This window comes from Pezoporus flaviventris, unplaced genomic scaffold (assembly GCF_033815535.1).
Source record: "Pezoporus flaviventris isolate CSIRO_AGI_PZ_B2104156 unplaced genomic scaffold, CSIRO_AGI_Pfla_v1 ptg000037l, whole genome shotgun sequence".
NCBI classification, from domain to species: domain Eukaryota; kingdom Metazoa; phylum Chordata; class Aves; order Psittaciformes; family Psittacidae; genus Pezoporus; species Pezoporus flaviventris.
In genome coordinates, this window is record NW_026892585.1 from 20172165 (window position 1) to 20195697 (window position 23533).

The window sequence follows — 23533 nt, forward strand, 5'->3', positions numbered from 1 at the left end:
CTCTGCAGAATTTGCCCTCTTCTCAGACCTGCTACCATCAAAGTTTACATTGTATTACAAGCCATAGAATTAGAAATTACTATCAGAGGGAACTTATTAAAAGATAAAAATCCTTGAACCAAAATAAGTCTTTAATATTTTCTAAAAGAAATATTACAATTAAATATATATATTTCATTCCAGTCAGAGAGCTGGGCATAAAGAGATGTACCACAGGTTTTGAGGAAAATCTGGAGACCAGTAAGTGAGACCTGTCAGTTTTGGACAGTGAGCCAAAACTGGAACATAAATCAGGTACTTTTCATTCTAGTTCTAGTTGCCAGAAACTCCCTGCAAGATTTTGGACTAGTCAGGAAACTTCTATGTCTCATACTCTACACCTACATTTGGGTTGGATACAAGTGTTATTACATTACCGAATTTCTCCATCATTATTACAGGTAATCAGTACACGTAATTTTATCTTACAGATAAAATCTCCATCCTGAATCGTTGGTCTGAACATTTTCAAACACTCTTTAGTGCTAACTGTGTAGTCCAAGGCAAAGGAATCCAGCACATTTTACAACATCCAGTGAAAAATGAACTGGATTTAGACCCTACCATGGGAGAGACTCTTAAGGCTATACATAAGGTGAAAACCGGCAAGGCAGCTGGGGTTGACGGAATCCCACCTGAAATCTGGAAGCACAGAGGCCAAGCACTTCATGCTAAATTTCACCAGCTAGTTGTGTGCTGTTGGAACAAGGTAAATTACCATCAGATTTTCGTGATGCAATCATCATCACTCTGTATAAGAAAAAAGGTGTAAAGTCAGACTGCTCAAGCTACCAAGGTATAACTCTGCTCTCCATTGCTGAAAAAATTCTTGCAAGATTACTACTGAACAGACTAGTACCCACTATCACAGAAGAACGTCTACCTGAAAGTCAGTGTGGTTTCAGAGCTAATAGAAGTACCACAGACATGGTATTTGTTCTCAGACAACTGCAAGAAAAGTGTAGAGAACAGAATAAGGGGCTCTATGTAACTTTTGTTGACCTCACCAAAGCTTTTGACACTGTGAACACAAAAGGCCTGTGGCTGATCTTGGAACGATTAGGTTCTCCCCCAGAGTTCCTCAAAATGATTATTCTGTTACCTGAGGATCAGCAAGGCCAAGTCAGATATGGCGATGCACACTCTGAGCCCTTCCCAATAACCAGTACTGTGAAACAAGGTTGCGTTCTTGCACCAACTTTACTCACAATCTTCTTCAGCATGATGCTCCAAAGGGCTCCAAAGGTAGACCTCGACGAAAAAAACAACATTTATATTCGATATACTGATGGTAGCCTATTCAGTCTAAGGCAAGTGAGGGCCCACACTAAGACCCTAAATCATCTTGGCCGTGAACTGCTTTTTGCTGATGATGCTACCCTTGTTGCCCACACAGAAGCAGATTTGCAGCGTTTAACATCTTGCTTTGCAGAGGCGACTGAGCCTTTTGGGCTGGAAGTCAGCTTGAAGAAGACAGTAGTTCTCTACCAACCTGCACCACAAGAAGATTACCATCATGCCCACATTACCATTGACGAGTCAGAGCTTAAGTCAATTCAGCAGTTCAGCTATCTGGGAATCATTATTTCCTCAGATGCCACGATCGACAAAGAGATAGACAACAGAATAGCAAAGGCATATAGAGCCTTCGGAAAACTCCATAGAAGAGTCTGGTGCAATAAACACCTGAAGAAAAGTACAAAGATTAGGGTCTATAGAGCCATTGTACTGTCTGCTCTTTTATATGGGTCTGAATCATGGGTCATCCACCGCCATCACCTGTGACTCCTCAAACGCTTTCATCAGCGCTGCCTCCATGCAATTCTGAAAATCCACTGGACTGACTATGTGTCAAGTGTTACTGTCCTTGAACAGGCAGGGGTCACCAGTATTGAAGCCATATTGCTGAAATTGCAGCTGTGCTGGGCAGAGCACATCTCTAGGATGAAGGATCACCGCCTCCCTAAGAGTGTGTTTTATGGTGAACTTGCCACCGCTAGCCGCAAGAGAAGTGCCCCAAAGAAGAGATACAAGGACTCCCTGAAGCAATACCTTAGCCTTGGCCATATTGACTACCATCAGTGGTCCACCCTGGCCTCCAATCAGGAGACTTGGAGACACACCATACATAATGCCGCTGACTCGTTTTCAGACAACGTAGAAGGAATCATGCCCCACCTATACCACCCAAGGAGACCTTTCGCTGTGCCTTTTGCAGCCGGATTCGCCTATCTCACATTGGTCATCAGCGCGCTTGCAGTAAGCGTGGGTAAAGCCCTTCCCAAATCTTCATTTGCGAAGTTAAGCCGTGAATGAAAGCCATGAATTACAGGTAGGTGAAAATGCCTGCTAGACTATTAGATAATTTGCCAGATGAGAACCTGATGTAAACTAATTCCTACAGCAGCATACTGAGTACCAGCAATCCCCTCTGCTATAGCAATTTCCCATGAAAGTGGATGAATAAACAGCTCATAAGCAAACAACTTAAAATGTATGCAAGTTTGTAAGTGATTCCACTCTAATCAGTGGTATATTAGGAATGTCAAGACAGCCATAAATTCCCAGTAATTAACCACCAAGACAGGCCTCATTTAAAATGCAGTTATTAAATGTTGGGAAAATTAATTAATCTCAAATGCCAGATCTCTAAGTGACAAACAGAAACTTGCATTTCAATCTATGAGCTTTCCAATAAGAGAAACAGAAGTCAGTTTCTGAGGTTTCAAATTCTGAAGAGCATGGCTTTATCTTGTTTCCTTAAATTTACTTTGCAAAACTAAAAGATAAAGGAAGGGTTGTAACATCCAGGGTCCTAAGAAACGAAGAACAAATTCAGTAAGTTGAACAGGAGAATTCTCTTGGCTCTGGTCCACATGATCATGATCATTAAATGTGCCATCAGTCAGCATAAACCTCTACGGCTTGCAAGTTAAATGGTGTTTCAAACAAATTTCTTTTACAGACAATTTCTTTTTATTGCTAGAGTCAACTCTGCTAGGAAGCATACACATTTATCAGCAATGTGCAGCAATGTACAGCAAACAAGAACTTGGTGTGACCAAACAACTCATTGGTTTTGAAAAGAAGTCATTGACCACTAATTAATTAAAGAACAGATTTCCAGTTTTAAAAGCTCGCACTTCAAAGTAATCCAATGTTTAAATTTTTTTTTCCACCTTGAATATTTTTTTTTTTAATTTATTTTAGCTAGGAATCTGGAGCGCAAGGATAGGTTGTTGCATGCAGGCCAATTTAACAGCTTCTTGTTTAAATAAACTAACAAGTGCAGTGATCTTAGATAATACTTTCCTGGTCAAAGAAATATTGTGCATTCTCTCATAAGTGTTTGCTTAACATGGTAAGAAAACAGACAACACTGTATAAATTTGCTGAATCAGAGACACGTTTAGAACTGTTGGCCAGGGCTTTGATCCCTTAAGGAGGAAAAATAGATACATACATAAAAAGCAAGTTTCAGGCTTATTGCTATTCTCTTCCTAGAACCAGAGGGTTTTAAGTAAATTTTGTCAGGCAATTATTTATTAAATAGCTGGACAGCACTTAATTAGATCAAGTATGATCTGTTCTTTAGGCTATGCACATTAGTAATTTATGAAGTTAAACCTCAAACTGGTACTAGTCCAATTTCCTGGACTAGTTTCCTCCTTTCCAATTCCTTTTTCACGTCACCACGAGAGGTCAAGATGCTGGTGTAAGTCCATCACTTCCCCTCGAAGTATTCCTTGGCCCAAGCTTAACCAGCATCTCACAAAATTGGACCTGAATTTTCTTCCTAATAAGCATCTATCCAGACATTTACATCTGTGTTGGACTTTTCCAGCACCAGAAAAGAGGGGCTAATTGAATTTCTCAAGAGTTTAATAAGCATCACGCTATAATTAGCCCATTTATTTTTATTTGTAGTACTAGCACTGCATGAGACCAAGACATGAGATTTCGAAAGAAATACAAAAATCTATCTTCTACTGAACAGTTCATCATCACTCTACACGCTCCCTAGCAAGAATATTTTCAAAGGTAAAATCTCAAGCATATTTACCAGAAAATAATGAACAGTGTTCCAAGTCTTTATACTTTTCAGTGGTGCCCCACAGCATGATGAGGAGCAACGGCCATAAACTAAACCACAGGAAGTTTCACCTCAACATGAGGAAGAACTTCTTTACCCTGAGGGTGGCAGAGCACTGGAACAGGCTGCCCAGGGGGGTTGTGGAGTCTCCCTCTCTGGAGACATTCAACACCCACCTGGACACGTTCCTGTGTAACCTGCTCTGGGTGGCCCTGCTTTGGAAGGGGGTTGGACTGGATGATCTCCAGAGGTCCCTTCCAACCCTAATGATCCTGCAATTCTGATTCTGTGAAAGTCTTGAAGAACGGAGAAAGAGAACAGTTATAATGGAGAATGATGCCGGAGAGAAAAATAGGATGGAAAAAAAAAGAAAAACAACAGAAGAATATGAATAAACTCCTGTTTAAGGGCAGGGGAGTTTGAACTAGATAATCTTAAGGTCCTTAAGGTCCTTTCCAACAACTATTCTACGATTTATGCTTTACATGGTTCTATGATTTATATTCATTGGCAATAGCACACGTATTTTTGGATACAATTTAAGATAGTTGTCAAATTCAGGTTATTTTACACAGGCTGGAAGTACAGAACTAAAAGCATCTTCTGCACAGTTTCTTTCAGTTTCCTCCACTTGCCTTCCCTAAGTACTCTCTTAATGAAACTGAAACAAATTCTTTGATGCACAGCAGAGAAAATGACAGAAGTTCAAGATACAGCTTCTTTGTAACTACATAAAGAACACTGCATTTTCTTTCACAGCATAAAATTAATTTGATATGAAGTTTCTATTACAAAAAAAGTGGGCCATTTTGTATATTAGCTACAAAGAATTTACTAAGTAATGGGAAAGCATGCTACTGTGAGTTGCTGTGTATTTACAGGACAATGAGAGGTTATGACCATTTACATCTAAGAATCTGGTCTATAGCTCCTGAAAGGAACAAGAAAAAAGTGCTAAAAGCTTTTGTTTCAGGGGCATTGGGTGTGAGGATATGTTTCAAACCCTTTCAAATACCCAGTTCTGCCAATAGATTCAACTACGTCCCATTATATAAGCTTGAAAACCTGATACTCCGGTGTTCTCCTAAAAGCCAGAATGAACTCTTTATTGGGTATCCTTCCTCCCCTTCCCTCACCCTCAAATAATTGTTTTAATGCCCTCTTAACCAAGAATAAATAGAGACTCAGTTTAAGCTGAAATGGAAGCCAAATATGACTGAGCTTGAATCTATTTTTTCTTTCAGCTCATCCATAGTTCCTGTGGTAAAGCCCATTACGAGTGCATGAAAGCAGATAGCTCAAAGCCCACATAGTTATTCCTGGATTTAAATATATATTGGAAATGAATGTCCTGTGGATAAATGCCTGTGAAAAACCCAGCGGAGAATAAGTGCTTGGGAGATTAAGAAATTTACTGTAACCTCTGTGAAAGCTGAACATTCAAAGGGCAGGAATTCTTCATCTTTCAGTCAGCAAATTTAAAGGGGCAGAGATTTATACACTGAGCAACTAATTAAAACCCTCTGTATGTGTGTGCACACATGTATATATATTTTTATAAATCAACAAATGTATATTACTAATACAGGATGTAACTATTCTGGTCAGCAAAATTGACATAAACGTTAGATTTAATAATTATTTTTTTTATATAGACTTCAGCTTTCATAGAATCTTTTAGCTTGGAAGCCCTTTGAAAGCAAGTCCAACAGTTTTCTGCATTGCTTGAGATCTCTTACTGAAAGGAGGGCAAATAGCTCCTCTTTCTTACTGGAAAAATACATCCTTAGTGAAAGAAACTTCACATAATTGATTCTGTAACTCCTCTTTTTCTGCTTGCTTCATCATTTTTACTACCTAATACTCACGGGAAATGTCAACCTAGACATGCTGCCGAACTGCTATGACAAACTTGCCAGATTTTACTTAACATCTTCTTGCCCAGTACTTCCCTTTAAAGCAGGAGGACTGCGAAAACACAGAAGTATTCATGCACACAAATGGCAAACATCTGTATCACACCAAAGGCCAAATATAACAGTCGGATGACTGAAGATCTTGCTCTTCAAATAAGCCCACGCTATGGGCTTATTTGAAGTACAGATAACAACATATACTGAGTGCATCTATTGCATGACTAATTGCACTAATACTTTGTCACTTACAAAATTATGAACATTCAGACACTGTAATACACAAGCAAATCTTTGAAGTGGAAATGTGACTGCAGATTTTTGCACATTCACTTAATTTGCTTGAGTGCTAGGTATCAGAAAGGGACTCCAGATCTAGGAGACTCTACCCATTCTCTTTGATCAGTCCCCAGTTTGTACACCCCGCCCTACATTGCTCCCTTTCAAACAGTAGCCAAGAGCAATTTTCTCATAAATATCTTTAATACAGCAAATCCCTAAGGATTCTACCAGCAGGATTCATGTAAAAAATAAACACAGTCACATTCTTACACATCTGATCTCACCTCCCAAAGGCATTTTAAGAATTACAGATCAAATATTTACTCAGGACAAATGCTTCCAGAGTTTGGCAGTAGCAGCTTCAGACACCAGTGAATAGCCAGATAAATGAAACATCCACCAGCATTATTCTTCTTTCTAATTGTAAAAAGCCAAGGGGTTTAGGATCTAATATACCTGTGGGAGTATTAGGTTTTAGATGCTATCAACTGTTGAACAATAAAAACTTATTTTGGACTTCACAAAGGAAAATGAATAAAATAAAAAAAAAAGCTGTAAACTTCTCAGCAATTTTGTAAACACCATGAAAATTTGGTGGCTGCTGACACTTCAGTATTACTAGGGGAGTTAAAAATAAGGCTGAAAGGGAGCTTCTGATGGAATTATTTAACTCAATTTGTTAGAAAATAATGTCTGAGTGGCAAGGGAGACAGGAAGGAGGAAAAAAAATGGTAGCATACTACAAAGAATTTGTATTGTTTTATTCCTTCATAATATTGTTATTGTATACACCATGCTCTTGTTATTGTACACACTGAAGTTAACAATGCTGCTGTTTGTTTATGGAAGAACAACTTGGAATATAAAGAGGTTATAGAATCATAGAATAGTTAGGGTTGGAAAGGACCTTAAGATCATTGAGTTCCAACCCCCCTGCCATGGGCAGGGACACCTCACACTAAACCATGGCACCCAAGGCTCTGTCCAACCCAGCCTTGAACGCTGCCAGGGATGGAGCATTTACAGCCTCCCTGGGCATCCTATTCCAATGCCTCACCACCTTTACAGGAAAGAATTTCCTCCTTATATCCAATCTAAATTTCCCCTGTTTTAAGTTTTAACCCATTACCCCTTGTCCTTTCACTGCAGTCCCTAATGAAGAGTCCCTCTCCAGCATCCCTATAGGCCCCCTTCAGATACTGGAAGGCTGCTATGAGGTCTCCACGCAGCCTTCTCTTCTCCAGGCTGAACAGCCCCAACTTCCTCAGCCTGTCTTCATACAGGAGGTGCTCCAGCCCCCTGATCATCCTCGTGGCCCTCCTCTGGACTTGTTCCAACAGTTCCATGTCCCTTTTATGTTGAGGACACCAGAACTGCACACAATACTCTAGGTGAGGTCTCACAAGAGCAGAGCAGAGGGGCAGGATCACCTCCTTCAACCTGCTGGTCACGCTCCTTTTGATGCAGCCCAGGATACGGTTGGCTTTCTGGGCTGCAAGCACACACTGAAGCCAGCTCATGTTCATTTTCTCATTAACCAACACCCCCAAGTCCTTCTTCACAGGGCTGCTCTGAATTTCTTCTCCACCCATCTTGTAGCTGTGCCTGGGATTGCTCCAACCCAGGTGTAGGACCTTGCACTTCGCATGGTTAAACTTCATAAGGTTGTACTTTCACTTGCAGCATATGCTTTGTACAGGCAAAATGGAATGTCTGATACATTTATTCATTCCAGGGCAACCACTTAATATTTGGATTTAAAATAGTAAGATGATTTACAGATGCGGGTTAAAACCCCCAAAAGACGTAAGAGAACTTTGCAGTTCAATTAGTGGTTTTAGAAGAGAAAAACATCCACCAAGAACCTGCATCATCTACATGGGTTTTGAACACCTCCAAAGATGGTGATTCCACCACTTTCCTGGGAAGCCTGTTCAAATACCTGGCCACCCTCTCTGCTGGGTAATTTACACCAACCTGCTGGCACCTGCCAGAAGGAGCCCACCATCTGAGTAGAAAATAAATGCATCAGGCATTTAAATGAAAGTGGAATATAAATTCTATGGAAGTTAATGGCAATTTCTATAATTACTTCAAGATGATCAGGAAGAAAAAATATTTCATGTTTTGCCAGATTTTCAATTACCTTGATATACAAGACAAACACTTCCCACCCCTATCCTGTAGTCTTCCCCACAGTTGTTCATTTATCCATTCTAATAAATTTTCTCTATTTGTATTTACCTCTGCAAGTTAATCTCATTCTATAAAAATTAATTTTTGTGCCTCATTTTCCTAACGAATCGTGAAAGAGCACTGACCTAGCCCCATCTGAATCTTACTATCCCTTCATTAGTCTCATGCCACGGTACTGATCCTCTTTTATCCTACATAAAAGTTCATTATGGGGTTCACGACACTGTTCACAAGGCCTTTTACCACCAGAGAGAGCACTTCTCTATGGGAATCAAGCCCTTCTAAAGTTTTCCATGAGATTAAACAGTATGAATCTGACCTCACATATTGTTACAGCAAAATGGGCTAGTAGGAAGCTGCTGTTGGCCTGATTACTGCCCTCTGTATGGATAATACCCTGCTTTTCCCGTAGGGCTTCTCTGGATCACAATGGGTGGTTTTCGACCTTACGCAATGTCAAGAGAAAAGAAGCCTTAGGCACCTCACTTTGTACACAAAACAAATAACCTGAGCACATTTCAAAAATCCATGCTGAGCTTTGTGTACATATTCCTGTCTGCTTTGGTCTCAAGAATGTTGTGAAATGCTTTATTATCAAAGGAATATAGAGGATGAAGCAGGTATCATTTGACTCCCCCCACCTTGTCTTCAGAAACTGCACTATAAACTCACCAGTCCTGCCATTCCGTGTTTGCACATGCTCCATCAGTCACTGCATTTTAATGGGAGAACATCTATAGCAGATGAACTGCAGAACATGGGAAACTCTGTCAGAACACATTAACCAGAAATCTTTGTGGTATCCACAGACAGTAAGACATGGTGACAACTCTCTTTCCAGGTAACTTTGGGGACCAGCTAAGCTTGATTACTCAAGCTTTTTATGACGACACTTACCAAAATACACACAGTTAGTTGGCAAAAGAAGAAAGCCATATTATGAAGACCATTCTTCAAAGAAATTAAAAAGAACAGCTACAGCAAGGGATATGGTTTTTACCAAAATATAACAGGGATATCTTAATAGCACTGAACAGTAACTACCCTACTTCATATTCCCAGTGAGGCAAAAAAAGAATCTTGCATAAAGATATGATGTTTCAGTACTCCTAGCAACAAATAACATACTCCTAGATATCTGTCAAAAGTAGTAAAACCTATTCTTGTTAAGTATCGGTTTACATCAGTCATAACATAATATGAATACTAAAAGTGTAAGAGGCTTTACTGAGTGCATTCAATGGAAAAAAAAAATAAAGACTTAGGAAAAAACTTTAGTCATATTGTATAAAAGCAGGTTCCCTGGTCTATAATTGCAGCATCAGTAAATAAAACTGAATAAGAGGAAATGCAACTCAGGTTTCCAGAGCCATTAAGGACTGCGAGGCTTTATTCCTACTGATGTTCACTTGAAAACATCATTGATACGGCTTCTGATTTAACAAAATAAAGACACACTGTTCGGAAAATTTCTTTTAAAAAGAAAAGAAATAACTGAAGCTCTTCAGCAAAAAAATCATTCACTGCATTTTTCAAAGCTTAAAAACTAACTAGCTGGTGACTACCATACAGGACTGACTGTCCTAACATGGAGATGGCACAGATGAGTAGAGCGAAGCACTAAAATTTTCTTCCAAACTAGCCCAAGAGCTAGCATATTTGTATTCAGACTAAGAAAATATTGTGCCATAATTTGTGTGTGCGCATATATGTGCATATGAATATATAATCACTGTATTCAGAAGCACGCATATTCAAATTTAACCTCTCTAGTACTCAACGCGGTCAATGGATTTTGTAGATGGCATATGTATAGTATCAAAGGAAACACAAAAGAAACAAATTATTTAATAATTTCCTCCCCCTCGCCCCACAAAGAGATTTACAGGTATATGAGTTTAATCATCAGTCTAAATTTTCAGCCTGTACCAAAACACATAGAATAATTTATAACTATTTACACATACATCCAATCTCACAAAGAGTAAATTCATTGAAATAAAACCTTTTTCCTTGTAAAGAATAAAGTGTCGGAAAAATTAAAATGTTTCCTTGTTGAGTAGTACTAAAACTTCTATGCCAGCTATAAACTTATTTAATTGTTAAGGTTTTTAGCTAAAGCATTGTTTGTTTGTTTCCAGAACATCCAAAACATTGTTTGTTTCCAGAATCTTTTAATTTGGAGCGCTCATAAAACCAGAGAGGCTTGCCACTGTTCTTGAAAGACTTTATTTCACAGTAGTAAGTCTTTAAATGCCAATGCTGCAGCTCTGAATAATATACATTTTTCAAAGCTTGACAGTTCTGGGATCTTCTCTTTGGCTTTCTCACGCATATTTCATCTGTTTGTGACAAGGGTCACTGACATCCAAAGACTCAGTGTTGAAATCAAATAAAATATAGTGAGTTATTACAGCAATGTTTTTTCCTTAAACATTTCAAGATTTTAAAACATTGGGAATATGCCGTTACTGATGTGTGGCAGTTTTGATACTAATTACAATGACAATTCTCAAGAGACATGTACCTGTTTCCCCCCACATAAAAAAAAAAATTACTTTTTAATTAATCATAACAATTTCATGATGAGATGTGATTTGAGAGAACAAATTAGCACACACACAAAACCCAGCAAACACAAACTCAATATTAATTGCTGGAAATTTTTTTGATGAGCTGTTTGATCATTACAATGTTTTTTTGGCAGGGTCTACTGTTGACATCTTCAACGGTTTACATGAAAAGCTAATGCATTTTTAAGAGAAATAAGTCTGAATGGCTATTAATACTGGCCTGCCACGAAGATCAAATCTGTCTTAATACATCATTGAACAACACAGTATCTGTTGTTACTGACTGCATTCTTTAGCCTCTTCCTTCTCTCACCACTAGCGACAGAAGAAAGGTCTAAAAAACAAGGTCTATGTATACTAGTAGCTTTGCTCCTAGATTTCGACAAGAATTTTGTAACCTCTAACTAGATAGACTGCAACATGCATCAACAGCAGTTCTGACTGCTACAGGCAATTTGATGGAAAAATAAAAATACTAAAAAAGGCTTCAAGAGTTTGTTTTACATCTCAAAGCCCTCCTAAGAATACAGATTTTACTTTGTTTTGTTTCTGCCACATAACATCAGCAAGTTGACATTCAGAGTGGAGCTTTGTCTTTTATTTTTAAACACACAGCTATGAAGAAAAATCCAAGCCTTTGGCTGTATATATCTTGCTCCTGCCAGATGAGAATTAAGCAAGTAGACCCCTGAAACTTTAAAACAGATTTTTTCCCAGTGTATTTCCTACAGAACCTTAGAATAATTCAGGAGGAAAGGGATCTCTGGAATTCATTTTACCCAACCTCCTACTCAAAACAGAACTGACTTCCAAGGCTGAGTTCTTAAAATTTCCAGAGCCTCTCTGGGTAACTTATTCCAGTGCTTATCCATTTTTACAGTGAGATTCTGAATGCTCTTTTCCATGTATCTAACCAGAATTTCCCTTGCTTTAACTTGTGACTATACCTTCCTGCTCTTTCACTGCTCACATCCATATCTTCTCTCTAAAATCCCTTCAAGAATTTGAAGACTGCAACAGGATCCCCCATGAGCACTTACTTTCTTCACAGTAAATAAAACCAGATTGTCAGCTTATCTTCATGGGTCATGCGCTCAGCTATCTGGACTGCCTCAGCGATGCTCTTTTAGATACACTCCCTTTTGTTGATGTCTCTCTTGCACTTTGGACCCAAAACTGTGCCCAGTACTCCACACATGATCACAAAAGCGCAGAGCACATGGTAATCACTTCCCTCAAACTGCTATTCACCCTTTTGCAAATGCAGCCCAGTGTGCAGTCAAGCTTTCATCTCCACAAAAGCTCACGTATCATGTTCAACTTGTTGCCCACAGGGACACCGAGGTCCTTTTTCACAAAGCTACTCTCCACCCAGTCAGTGCCCAGCCTGTACTTGCAGGACTTGTTTCAGATGCAGGACCTCATGACTTTGCATCTGTTGAACTTCATGAGGTTACTGCTGGGGCACTCTTGCAGCTTACTGAGCTTCCTATGAATTTTTTTCAAGCTTTGTACACTGTCATACTACTGATTTTACCATATTTAGTGTTATCTGCAGAACTGGTAAGCATTCAATGCATCTTATCACCAAGGTCACTCAGGAAGATGTTAAACAGCACTGGCCTCACTATCAGTTCTTGGGGAGTGCCATAACCAATCATCTGTCTATATGACTGTGAAAGATTGATCGTTGACAGTTTGAACTTGATAGTTGGTGATTTTCTAATCTACTTTGTACTCCGCTCATCCAACCCCTATCTCACCAATGTGGCTATAACAATCCTCTGGGAGACCATGATGGACCATGATGAAAACTTTAAGTCCAAAAATATTCACACTTCACCATAGAAAGTAATGAGGTTGGTCTTACAAAGTCTGCATGTAAATCTGTGCTGGCTATTCCAAATCACTTTCCTCTACTTCATGTACCCTCAAATGGCTTTTATAAAGACTTGCTCCATATACTTCTCAGCCATTGATAATTGACTGGCTAGCTTCTAGTTCTTGCCTTTTCTGAAGACATGAGTGATATTTACCTCTTTGCAGGCATCCTTATTTTATATTCTTCCCATATAGATCCATTGAAAATGTAACATTATGCTTGCCACTGAAAAATTTCCCAGTATATGATTCCACAAGAAAAACTCCAACAGGCTTTACTGTAATGTCCTATGGGTGTAAGGTCAGAGAACACGCCAAAAATGTGAGCTACTTCTTTTAAAGAAATCTAATTTTTATTACACCACATAAAAATAATACTTCAGAGTATCCCATATTACTACTTACTTGAGGACATCCTTGGTGGTATTCTGATTTGAAATCAACTGCATTTCTCTACAGTCCTTAACTGCCTTTGGTAAGAAGAATGCTGTCATTTTATCAGTAGAGTTTTGCTACCTCTTTCAGGGAAGGAAAAAAAAAACCCAAACAAAAAAACATTAAAGGTACTATTTTTGCAAAAGCAAAAAGAGAAAGAGGCAGCATTGAAATTGGAATTTTACTGAGAATAAGCAGCTATGCATACGCATCCATCTGTGTTTTACTATACATAAGTGGTTTTATGATACCAAAGCTTTATGACTAGTAACAACTCAATCAAAAGTGAGAAAAAAGGAGCTAAGCGCAGCCAGAACTATGACCATGGAATGATTGTTTGTTCTTCCAGTTGATTATCAAATAAAAACACAGAAAGAGGAAAAAAAAAAAAAAACAAAAAAATAAAACACACCATCTACGACATATTATCAAAATAGTTAAATCAGAGGACCAAGAAAAAGGTTTCCCAGGGGGAAAACATCTATTCACAATATAAGCTGTAAAGATTCAAAACTCTACCAAATTTGAGGACAGGAATGGAAGTGGAAGGAGGAATTTTTTTTATGCACTTCTTAACAGTATTGTTAGTTCTATTGTGATGGAATGAGAATTTCTCAAAGGTAGGAATGGGGTTCTTTTGGCAAAAAAAAGTGGACAGGTAAGTTAAAAGTTCCCAAGAATAATTATAAATAGAAAAGATTCAACAGAAGAAAAATAATACTACTTCATTTCTGAATAATCTTTCACAAAATTGATAATCAACTGCACTCAGAGATATCAAAGTGAGTAATTTTGACATTTCCAGTTTTCCTTTCACTGTACTTAGCTACGAATGAAATTGCTTAAAGCTCTTAAAATGTTTGATCAGAAAATTATTTTTCATTAACTTTCTCATTTTTTTCTACAACATCATGGGATCCAGCACAGAGGGAGATTATGTCATCGTTTTGGTTCTAGTCTAGAAGTCATTACTATGCTAAAGCCTCAGTATTACTTTTATAGTGAAAAAGTTACACATTCATGTTATACTCCATATAATAATTTTTATACTATCCCCACTAGGAAGGCTTACATTTAAAAACATATTACCCTGACATAAAGTGTCTAGAGAAGAATTTTAAGAAATTAATTTTGATTACAGGACACAGAATTAGTTGAGTAAAGGGAGCTGCTTTGCTTATAATTAGTGTATCATCCCAGCTCTCTAATTTCATATATATGGAAAACTGAGAGGAATTCTTGATGATGTCTACATATCTACAATGCTATCTGCACGGGGACTCATGCCAGGATAACGTATAAGCATTAATGTGAGAAACAAAGGAAAGACATTATACAAATTAACTCACTCCCACAGTAGTAGTGTGAACTGTAGATTAGAATTGATGCTTCCTCGATGATGTAAACTGAACTGGCATAAATGTGTGCTAACATTAATTCATCAATTAATTCCTCAAAGGAGTGTGGAACGTGCCTCCCTCTCTTAAAATCAACAGGAGTTTATAATTAATTTCATTGGAGATGGTCTTAAAACACTAATCTTGAGATAGTTCTTCCTATGGTGAAACATGTCAGAGGATAAAAAAATTAACTAAAGCTTTCAGTGAGGTGACCACAAGGAAAACAGTGTATTTTCAAACAAAGGAGTAAAAAATCAGAAATAAGAAAAAGCATTACCAAAATGTGTGTCACTAGTACTTTATTTTTCTTCTACTCAAATATACTTTAAAAAATTCTCCTTCCATTATGTAATATCCTAAAAATTAAACAAAATCATATCATATGAGGGATACAAAATTTTCCTTTTGCAGCCTCACTGAGGAATAAGGAAAATAACTGAATATTGGAAAAGCTAGCTGTCAGGAAATTAATACCGGGAATTGTTGATAAACTCAGTCTGTTGTCATGACTCATAGATGATTTGTTGTCTACCAGATGCCAGGGCAGAAGAAAAAAGAAATCCCATCATATTAAAAGATGACAAGTTACTGAGAAGGTCTGGAAGAAAGCCATGGTCATCATAATCTATATTGGACCTCATGATATAATCAGAACTGAATGGAGATCCTGCAAAAAAGGTTTCAACAGTTTATTAGCTGTACACGTAAGCAGAGATCAAATGCTAACTCTTAGAAACGAGACTGGTGCCACACTCAGGGAGAAGCAAAGAATGGCAGACCAACATCTCACAGGAGTTCAGAAGCACCACAGATGGACACAGATTGCTCCCAGAGTAACTGAACCTTACACAGCTCATTTAGTATTGATTATCGATATTCATGCTACAGCAGAAAACATTAAGACAAAACACCTAAAACAGTATTAACTTTAAAATGGAGGGACAAACCAATTCAGACACATAGATCTAGCCTGAAGCCCTAAGAAGAGACTATGTTGGTATTAGGCAGAAGTGCAAAGAGAGCAAGATGACATTACTTCTTGGTTTTTGCAAGCATATCTTAAGCACAGACTTGAGGACTAAAAGGGCATTCATTTTTCAACACAGAAGAAAAAGTGTTGTACATCTAGAAGAAACATAAAGGCCTGAAGACATGCAGACATAAATGTCTAAAAAGTACAAGTGAACTATGAACGAATAACATTTGGAACACATAGAATAAGAACTGGAAGCATGAAAGAAGATAAAATATACATAGCAAGCAGGCACACAGTGGGTGAAGATTTTCACCCTTTAACCTGCATATAACAGCAACCTTTGTGTGCTGTTGAAGGAACCTTTAAGTACCTCAGCCCCTATTGTCTTAGCATAGCAATTACAAACCTTTGCTAGAAGGCAGTAAGGACCCACTTCTGAATTTCTTCCAGTTGTATGACACAGTTGTGAAACTTTTCATGAACAAACATTCATGTCCTTTTGATGAAGACAACTTGCTAAACATCTTGCTTTGGGATGGTATCCAAAAGATAAACTGCTGGTGATATAAAAAGTGAACCTGTGCAGTCTTACATTCAGGAAGAAAAACAGAAAAAAAAACAATTCTCTTTAACTTTTTCGACCTACTGTTAAGAGGCTTGTTTAGACCCTAGGCAGATGTTCTTGGTGGTTAAGACTCTTCATATAATTGAAATGGTTTCATAATTAACTGCCACAGCAGGTTTTATTCAGATGTCACCTAAAATGATGTAAAGGAATTTGCCATTTGAGACGAAAAACATACTTCAACAAAGGACATAAGCATACTCTTAAGTGCCCTTGATGAACAATAAGGAACTTCAATACTGTCTTAAGCATATTTAGCCACAAATTTCCACTTATCCCCCAGCTTCTGAAGAACTAATCATAATTAAACACATTTTTCTAGGTTCTTATATTATTATTATTTTTCATTGTCATGTTATTCAGTAGACCAGATACACTACATGAAAAATTGTTTAAACACAATGAATTTCTCCTCCAGAAATCCAAAATAATGGATTTATATATAATAATGTTTTGAGGATTGCTAAAATATAAATGAACTTAGTGACTTCATGGCATTACAGAAGTTATTCCAGGTGTACTCATCAAACTTTCTCCCCAGCCTCCCCACAACTTGCTACAATGCTAGGGTTTACCTATGATTGGTCTGTATTAAACTTTAGTAACATCCCTTTGTATTTATTTGCAATAGATAGCAGCCAGCTACCTACAGTAAGTCTGCAATGGATATTTGCACACGTGTAAAGAGTTTGTCTACAATTACCACCCATCATTTTTGTGTCTTCACAAAGCCAAGTGGATCCTAGTGCACTTATCAGGGGAAATAGGAACATCATGCATGTGGTTGGTGTGAGCTGGCTCTTTCTTGAACTTCATTCATTTAATGATACCCATGTTACCACATGATAAAACTTAGTGATTAGCTATAATGCCAGATTGTGGGTATTATATTTCCGAATATAATAAAAAAATGATTCTGCAAACACAAGTAGTGCTTTAAGAGCATATTTTGCTTGTAAAAGTGCTCTTAAAAGCAGAAACTATGTTCAATAAATGGAATAGGAACATGATGAAAACAAACAAGTGCTCTGGAATGAGAAGAAAGATTTACATCTGAGAGCAGTGGAAGTGACAACGCATTGCCCTCAGCAAGTCCTACTTGTCCAGGGATCTCCAGCTTGGGTATCTGGGAAGTATTACAGAATGCCCTGAAGGAACCTGCTCTGCTTCTTTACAAAATACTGGTATCTATAACCCACAAACTAGGGGCTTACAACCAGAAGATAACACATATTGGAGTTACTGTTAACTGGCCATGAGGCTCTGCATCAGAAAATTAAAAAAAAAACAACTTTGCAAGAGACATGATTTCCAGAGACATCTCAAGTTGATGTGACAGAGCCTGTTTCCCAGGAAACAAACACAGAATCCCTTCTTCTGACAGAAAAAAAACACTCTGTCTGATGATTTCCTCCATCACTGAATGCCTTATCCAATCCTCTGTCTTTGAAAGGAGGACTAATGCAATGAAAAGAGCAGGTGACACCATTTCCTGAAAGCTGTAGCTCTGTAGTTTACCACCTTAAAGTAAGATTCTATCTGCTCCAAAGCTACCAGTTTTCATGACCAAAAAACTTGACAGCAGAAGTGTAAAGTGTAGCAACAGAACTAGAAAAGAACCAGCAATAAAAAAGTGCAAGGAGGAGGCTCTGCAAGTGGTTTAGGTGAGTATTCTGGATACCCTACCTGCAGGACAGTAAAAAGTCAGGATTTACACACACACACACAAAAAAAAAAATCATAAAAGATTAAATATTTTCAATGATCAGTGTGCAAAAAAATTTACAGCATTGATACTATGAAATTCTTATCTCAAGAGTTGTAGAAAACTACATTCAACCACCAAATGCAGTTGAAAAAAATAAAGTATGTGTGAAACAAATTTTGTTCATATTGTAGGGTACCTGTCAGTATAATTGTAGCAAATTACTCTTCATTCTTAAATAATATCTCCTGCTGAATTAACAGGTTTGCTTTTTGAAGTTAGCAAGGAGGAAATAAAAAGGATTATTTAATTCTGATCTTTTTCCTTTCTTTCATGCATTCACTGTCCTTGCTCACAGCACAATGAGATTTTTCTAAGATGAAATTTCACTGAAAAAAAAGTTCTAGGCAGGTTTAGTTTAAAAGAAAGAAAATGAAACTTGCTAAACTGGACAGTCTTTGGGCTATGAATTCAAAGAGCTACGTAAAGAAACTACTGCCAAATGCCTCTCTGGCTCCTATGTTTTAAAAGCATAATGTTTCAGAAACCAATTTTTAACGTGAAAGGACTTCTATTAATTTTGTGCCATTTCTCATCTCCATTAGTTTTCCACCTGTTATCTAATGTATTGTAAGAAGTATTGCAGAGGTAAGCAGTTTTAGGTTTTGCCCTAACCATGCCTCATTCACTCATGGTGATTCAGCAGTCCATTGCAAATTATTTTGGAACTAAACATGGGCTGTTGCCCCATACAAATCAGTCCTGCATTTCTGTTAGCCCTTCCGATACGAAACACACAAACCTGTCCTGCTTTGTGGGAATAATTCAGAGATAAAGCAAAACAATAAGTCAAAATTCCAGTATTTTTCCCAACCTTTCCACATATGTAAGTTCCAAGCGAGCATACAATTTTTCAAAGGCATATACAACCCGTAGTACAGTCCATGAATTGCTTCATTTGGAAACGGGGTTTTCTTGTGCATAGTGCAAACACTCCTCTCATTCAACATGAGATATAATGAAAAACTACTGATGACGAAGCCTTGGAAGATAATCTCATAAAGCAGAGCCTTTACTTAATTTTAATTTACAGCAAAATTTAATCCCAAGAATTATCAGACCACTAACCTGGACATTGAACATAACAGCTGTCTTCTGTGATGATCATACTTCTAAACAAGAAATACCATTCTCATAAATGACATATGTACACCAATGACGGTACATTGAATAAACTGTATCATACATGTTTAACAGTTACTTCAGTGACCTTCAAAAAGCATCATTTGTGTGCACACAGTAAACTGAAAGGGTCAAGTCATAATTTTTTTTAATCATGGTCATGTGTCGCTCGGGCTTCCTGGGGTCTCATCAACAAAAAGTTCATTTGTCCGAAAAACGCTGCTCGTATTTCATAAATACCAGTTTTGAGAAAACTTACTGTCGAAGCTCTGTCAAGTTCTGATTTCTACTTGACTTACAAAAGGGATCTCTAACAAGGTCTCTGCTCAAAGTGCGGAGAGGGGTGGTTACTCAGACATTCAGCTGTAATACAGTTCTGACCTAGCAAGAAACATTTAATATCGGTGTCTATTTTAGTTAATGTTCAGTTTAAAAAAACTGAAATATCAAAGGCTAGTAAGATGGGAATATCATTCCCTTATTCTCTTCCCTACGTAGCTCTCTCAGTTGAGTGCTACTTTTGATTATACTCAAAGATCTGCCAGATTTGGAAAGACTCAAGTTTCAGGCAACCCCCAAAAATAACTGCACCTTGAAACAAAGAGCTAGATAGTCAATCTGCTATTTTATGTCTACAAATGGATGCAGGTACACATGATGCAGGGATACTTTTAAGAAGGAAAAAAAAAAACCCTGCCAGAATTCAAGCGTTGAAACACAACTGAAGTCCTCTGACACTAATATCAGCATTGATTAATTACTAATTCTTTCATTACCATGGATAAAAGCAGAAAAACGAACTTGAGAAAAACACACTCTACCATTAGCAAAATTATTGTGCTAAAAATAATGATAAAATTTTACCTTAAACGAAGACAGCAATAACATTAGACTTTTTATTTGTTTAGAACAAATTCATTTGTGGATAACCATATTGCACCTTTAATAAATTAGGAAATCAATCTCTATGCATTTTCACAGCTCCTACTAATAGCAGTGGTATTCCTCATAAGCCTGAACTATGAACAGTGGCACATGTTATAATCCTGCCACGTAAGCAGAAAATGATTTGTGCTGCTCAGTGGGTTTTTGTTTGTTTTATTGTTTTATTTTAAGGAAATGAGCAACACACCTCTTACACAGAAAAGCACTCACATCCAACACACTTCAGTAACATACCTACATTATTCCTCACAGATTATTAAAATACCTATATAAGGACTCATGTTCTGCATATCCCTCTGCAGACAAGAAGCAACTCATGGCACAAAATAATAAGCAAAGCGTGAGGTCTGAAGAAAGAGTCTGAAAGTCCTAAGTAAATCATATTAAAACCATTATTTATGTGACATGGTACATAGAAGCAGGGTGCAATACAGTACAACTCTACCCACAGAGCAGCAAAGTTGACTATACCTGTTATGACATTGAGGAAATTATAACCCAGTAATGTTTTTTCCTGTCAGAGACCATCATTTGCCTCTATTATCTACTTTTGTATATGCAGCCACAAACATTTTTCTTTGAGGCATACAACTCACTCTGATAGGAAAACATGCAACCTACTATAAAATGCTTTTCCCAAAGCTGCCAAGAAAATCAATTAAAACCAAAATAACCTTTGTTCCATCTCTGTTTGACTTCAGTTATGATCTTTAAACAGACATATGCTTGCTATGGGTTGAACCCGAATTAGCACACTAAAGCGAAATGAGTTTGGGAATGTATTTGTTCTGTGTAACGTATTTGTTTCAATTTATTTTGCAACCACCTTACATTCATCAAAAGCAACCATACCCCCAGCAAGTATAACCTTTCTAGTCGACCGTGAAATATGGAATATCACTGATTATGCTGAAAACCATCAAAATGCAAATGGAATGAGAAAGGATCTGAATCAACATCATCACATAAGCAAAGCATAAAATGAAAATGCTTCTAACAACACAGATGGTATACCTTTAGCTATTTGCCAGATGCTCACGCTAGGGGTGACACCAAGCACTCTGAGGTCACCAGAAGCCTTCGTCTTAAATTCAAAAAATTTATTGTCTGAATTTAAGAAATGTTTTGACTCACATATATAGACTCTACTGCACATTGCTGCAATTCTCTCAACAAAAAATGGCAAAAAGGTACACATATTTTAATGCTTACCATTATCACCTTTGAGATTGCCATTGCTGAGCTGTTTTAACCTCTTCTGATGGGACTTGCCATTGTAGTGGATTTGTGCCTGAGCAGCAGAGTTCAGCTGAATGTTACAAACATTACACAAAGTGAAATTTGTGTGTTTCTTTTCTCTCTCCTTCTTTTCTTCAGTGACATCAGGTGCTAACTCTTTCTCACCCTCTCTGTCTGGGACGGATGTGAAATCTGAGTTGTACGATTGGTTATCACCTGGTAAATCAGGGCTCCAGGGCTTCTTCATATTTTCTGTGGGGAAAAGACGTAAGAGGGATAAGCGATGAGCAATACGAAACAATATACACACAATTTCTACATCTGCAAACAAAAACGTGAGAGAAACAGCCTTGTAGACAGTGGAAAAGAAGGGGAAGGAGGTTCTCCAGGCACTGGAGCAGAGACTGCTCTCCAGCTCACGGTGAAGGCTATGATGATACAGGTTGTCTCCCTACAGCACACGGAATACCTCAATTAGCAGACAGCCAACCTGCAGCCCAAGGAAAACCCCACACCAGAGCAGGCAGACATGCCATAAAGGAAGCTGCAGATCATGGAAAACCCATGCTTTGAGGGGAAACAAAACAAAACAAAACAAAAAAGGAGGAGGGGGAGTGAGGGGGAGGAGAGTTAGTCAGGGTTTCCTGTATTTACATATTCTGGTCTGCTGCAATTACAAGAAGAAAAAATAACCCCCTTATATTTTATTCTGCAAAACATAAATGCATAGTCCCCACTCCTGAGTTTATTAATTAGGTATTTAGCAACCCCTAGTCACCTCCTCTCCAATTCCCATGAATGCTTTCAAGCCCATCTAATCATTCCATAACTTGTCTCGTTCAAAATAGTTCAAAGACAAATAAACATGTTCTATTAGTTTCTTATCTTAACCTCCCAGGATTATAATTCAAGGGTAGTTAGTTTATACTCAGCTAATACCAAACTGTAACAACTACAAGAAATGAGAAGATAATCTCATCTGCAAAACTTCAAGTGAAGCCAATGTAAACATGAGTTTCTGTGATTAAAGGTGAGCAGAAATGGAACAGGTGAAGTACTCTGTGCATTGCAAGCCTAATTTGCTATTCACGGAGTGCAAAATCTTATACCAACTTAGCATCTTAATGAGACCTTTAAACAGCATATGAAAGTTTAAATTGCTTGTTCTCCTAGACTTAGTGAATAAATGAAGGTCTAGCCAAAGAATCTAATCGGTACATTGAATGACAAAATTACTGCAGACTTAAATATGATGATACTATTTGATCTCTATCTGAGAAATCAGTCAACCTAAAGACAAAAATGATGATTGCAGCAACACAAGAAAATGGCTACAGACTCATTTGATCCCAGATCCAGACAAGGTTCGGTATCTAAAAATAAATCTAAACAGGCCTTCAGATTTAGGTCTGATTACACCAAAATACTGCAAATCACTTGAGAGAGCTTCAAATATTGTGAATTTCATCAGCAAAACGTTTTGCCAGTCCTCCCAAGGATTTAAACACATTTACTGCTTTCCAATCAAATCATAAAGATCAATTTATCTAAAGATGCAAATCTAACACCTGCCAATATTCAAAATGGTCCCAATCTCAGTTTTCAGATTTGCCTGCTATCTAACTAGCATTGTGTTGTTTTATGGTAACAAATCTTATTTCTTTTAAGCAAGCAGAGACCCAGTTCTGAAAAAGCTCCAACTTGCTGTACATTAAAACCTCACTCAACCAGTTCAGTTGGTATTACTATTTCATTTTTTGCATGTAGTCAATTCTTACCTAGGATTTTAACTGCCCACAGCAAGAGATGAGAAAGCAGGCTAAAGAATTCATTCCAAAGCAAAATTAGAGAAGGGAAAAAAAAAAAAAAAAAAAGGGAAAAAAAAGCAGCATCATAAAAGCAGTTATTTAATAAAATCAAACCTATTATACCAACAGATGATAGGAACTTTTATAGACAAATTGCAACTCTCCCATAAGACATTATGGGACTGGAAGCTTAGGGGAAAACTTGAGGGTTTTGTATAGTAGATCTGTAGCATATTTCTAA

General features: G+C 37.6%; 1 protein-coding gene across 2 annotated transcripts in view; it reads right to left on the reverse strand.

Annotated features, from left to right (window-relative positions):
* The window catches only part of ZNF385D (zinc finger protein 385D), a 415511-nt gene that overhangs the window by 305385 nt on the left and 86593 nt on the right, over window positions 1–23533 (reverse strand). For both annotated transcript variants that reach the window (XM_061464924.1, XM_061464925.1), the window contains exon 2: window positions 21458–21736. In XM_061464924.1, the coding sequence (XP_061320908.1) occupies window positions 21458–21736 (279 nt within the window). The remainder of the gene's footprint in view (window positions 1–21457; window positions 21737–23533) is intronic.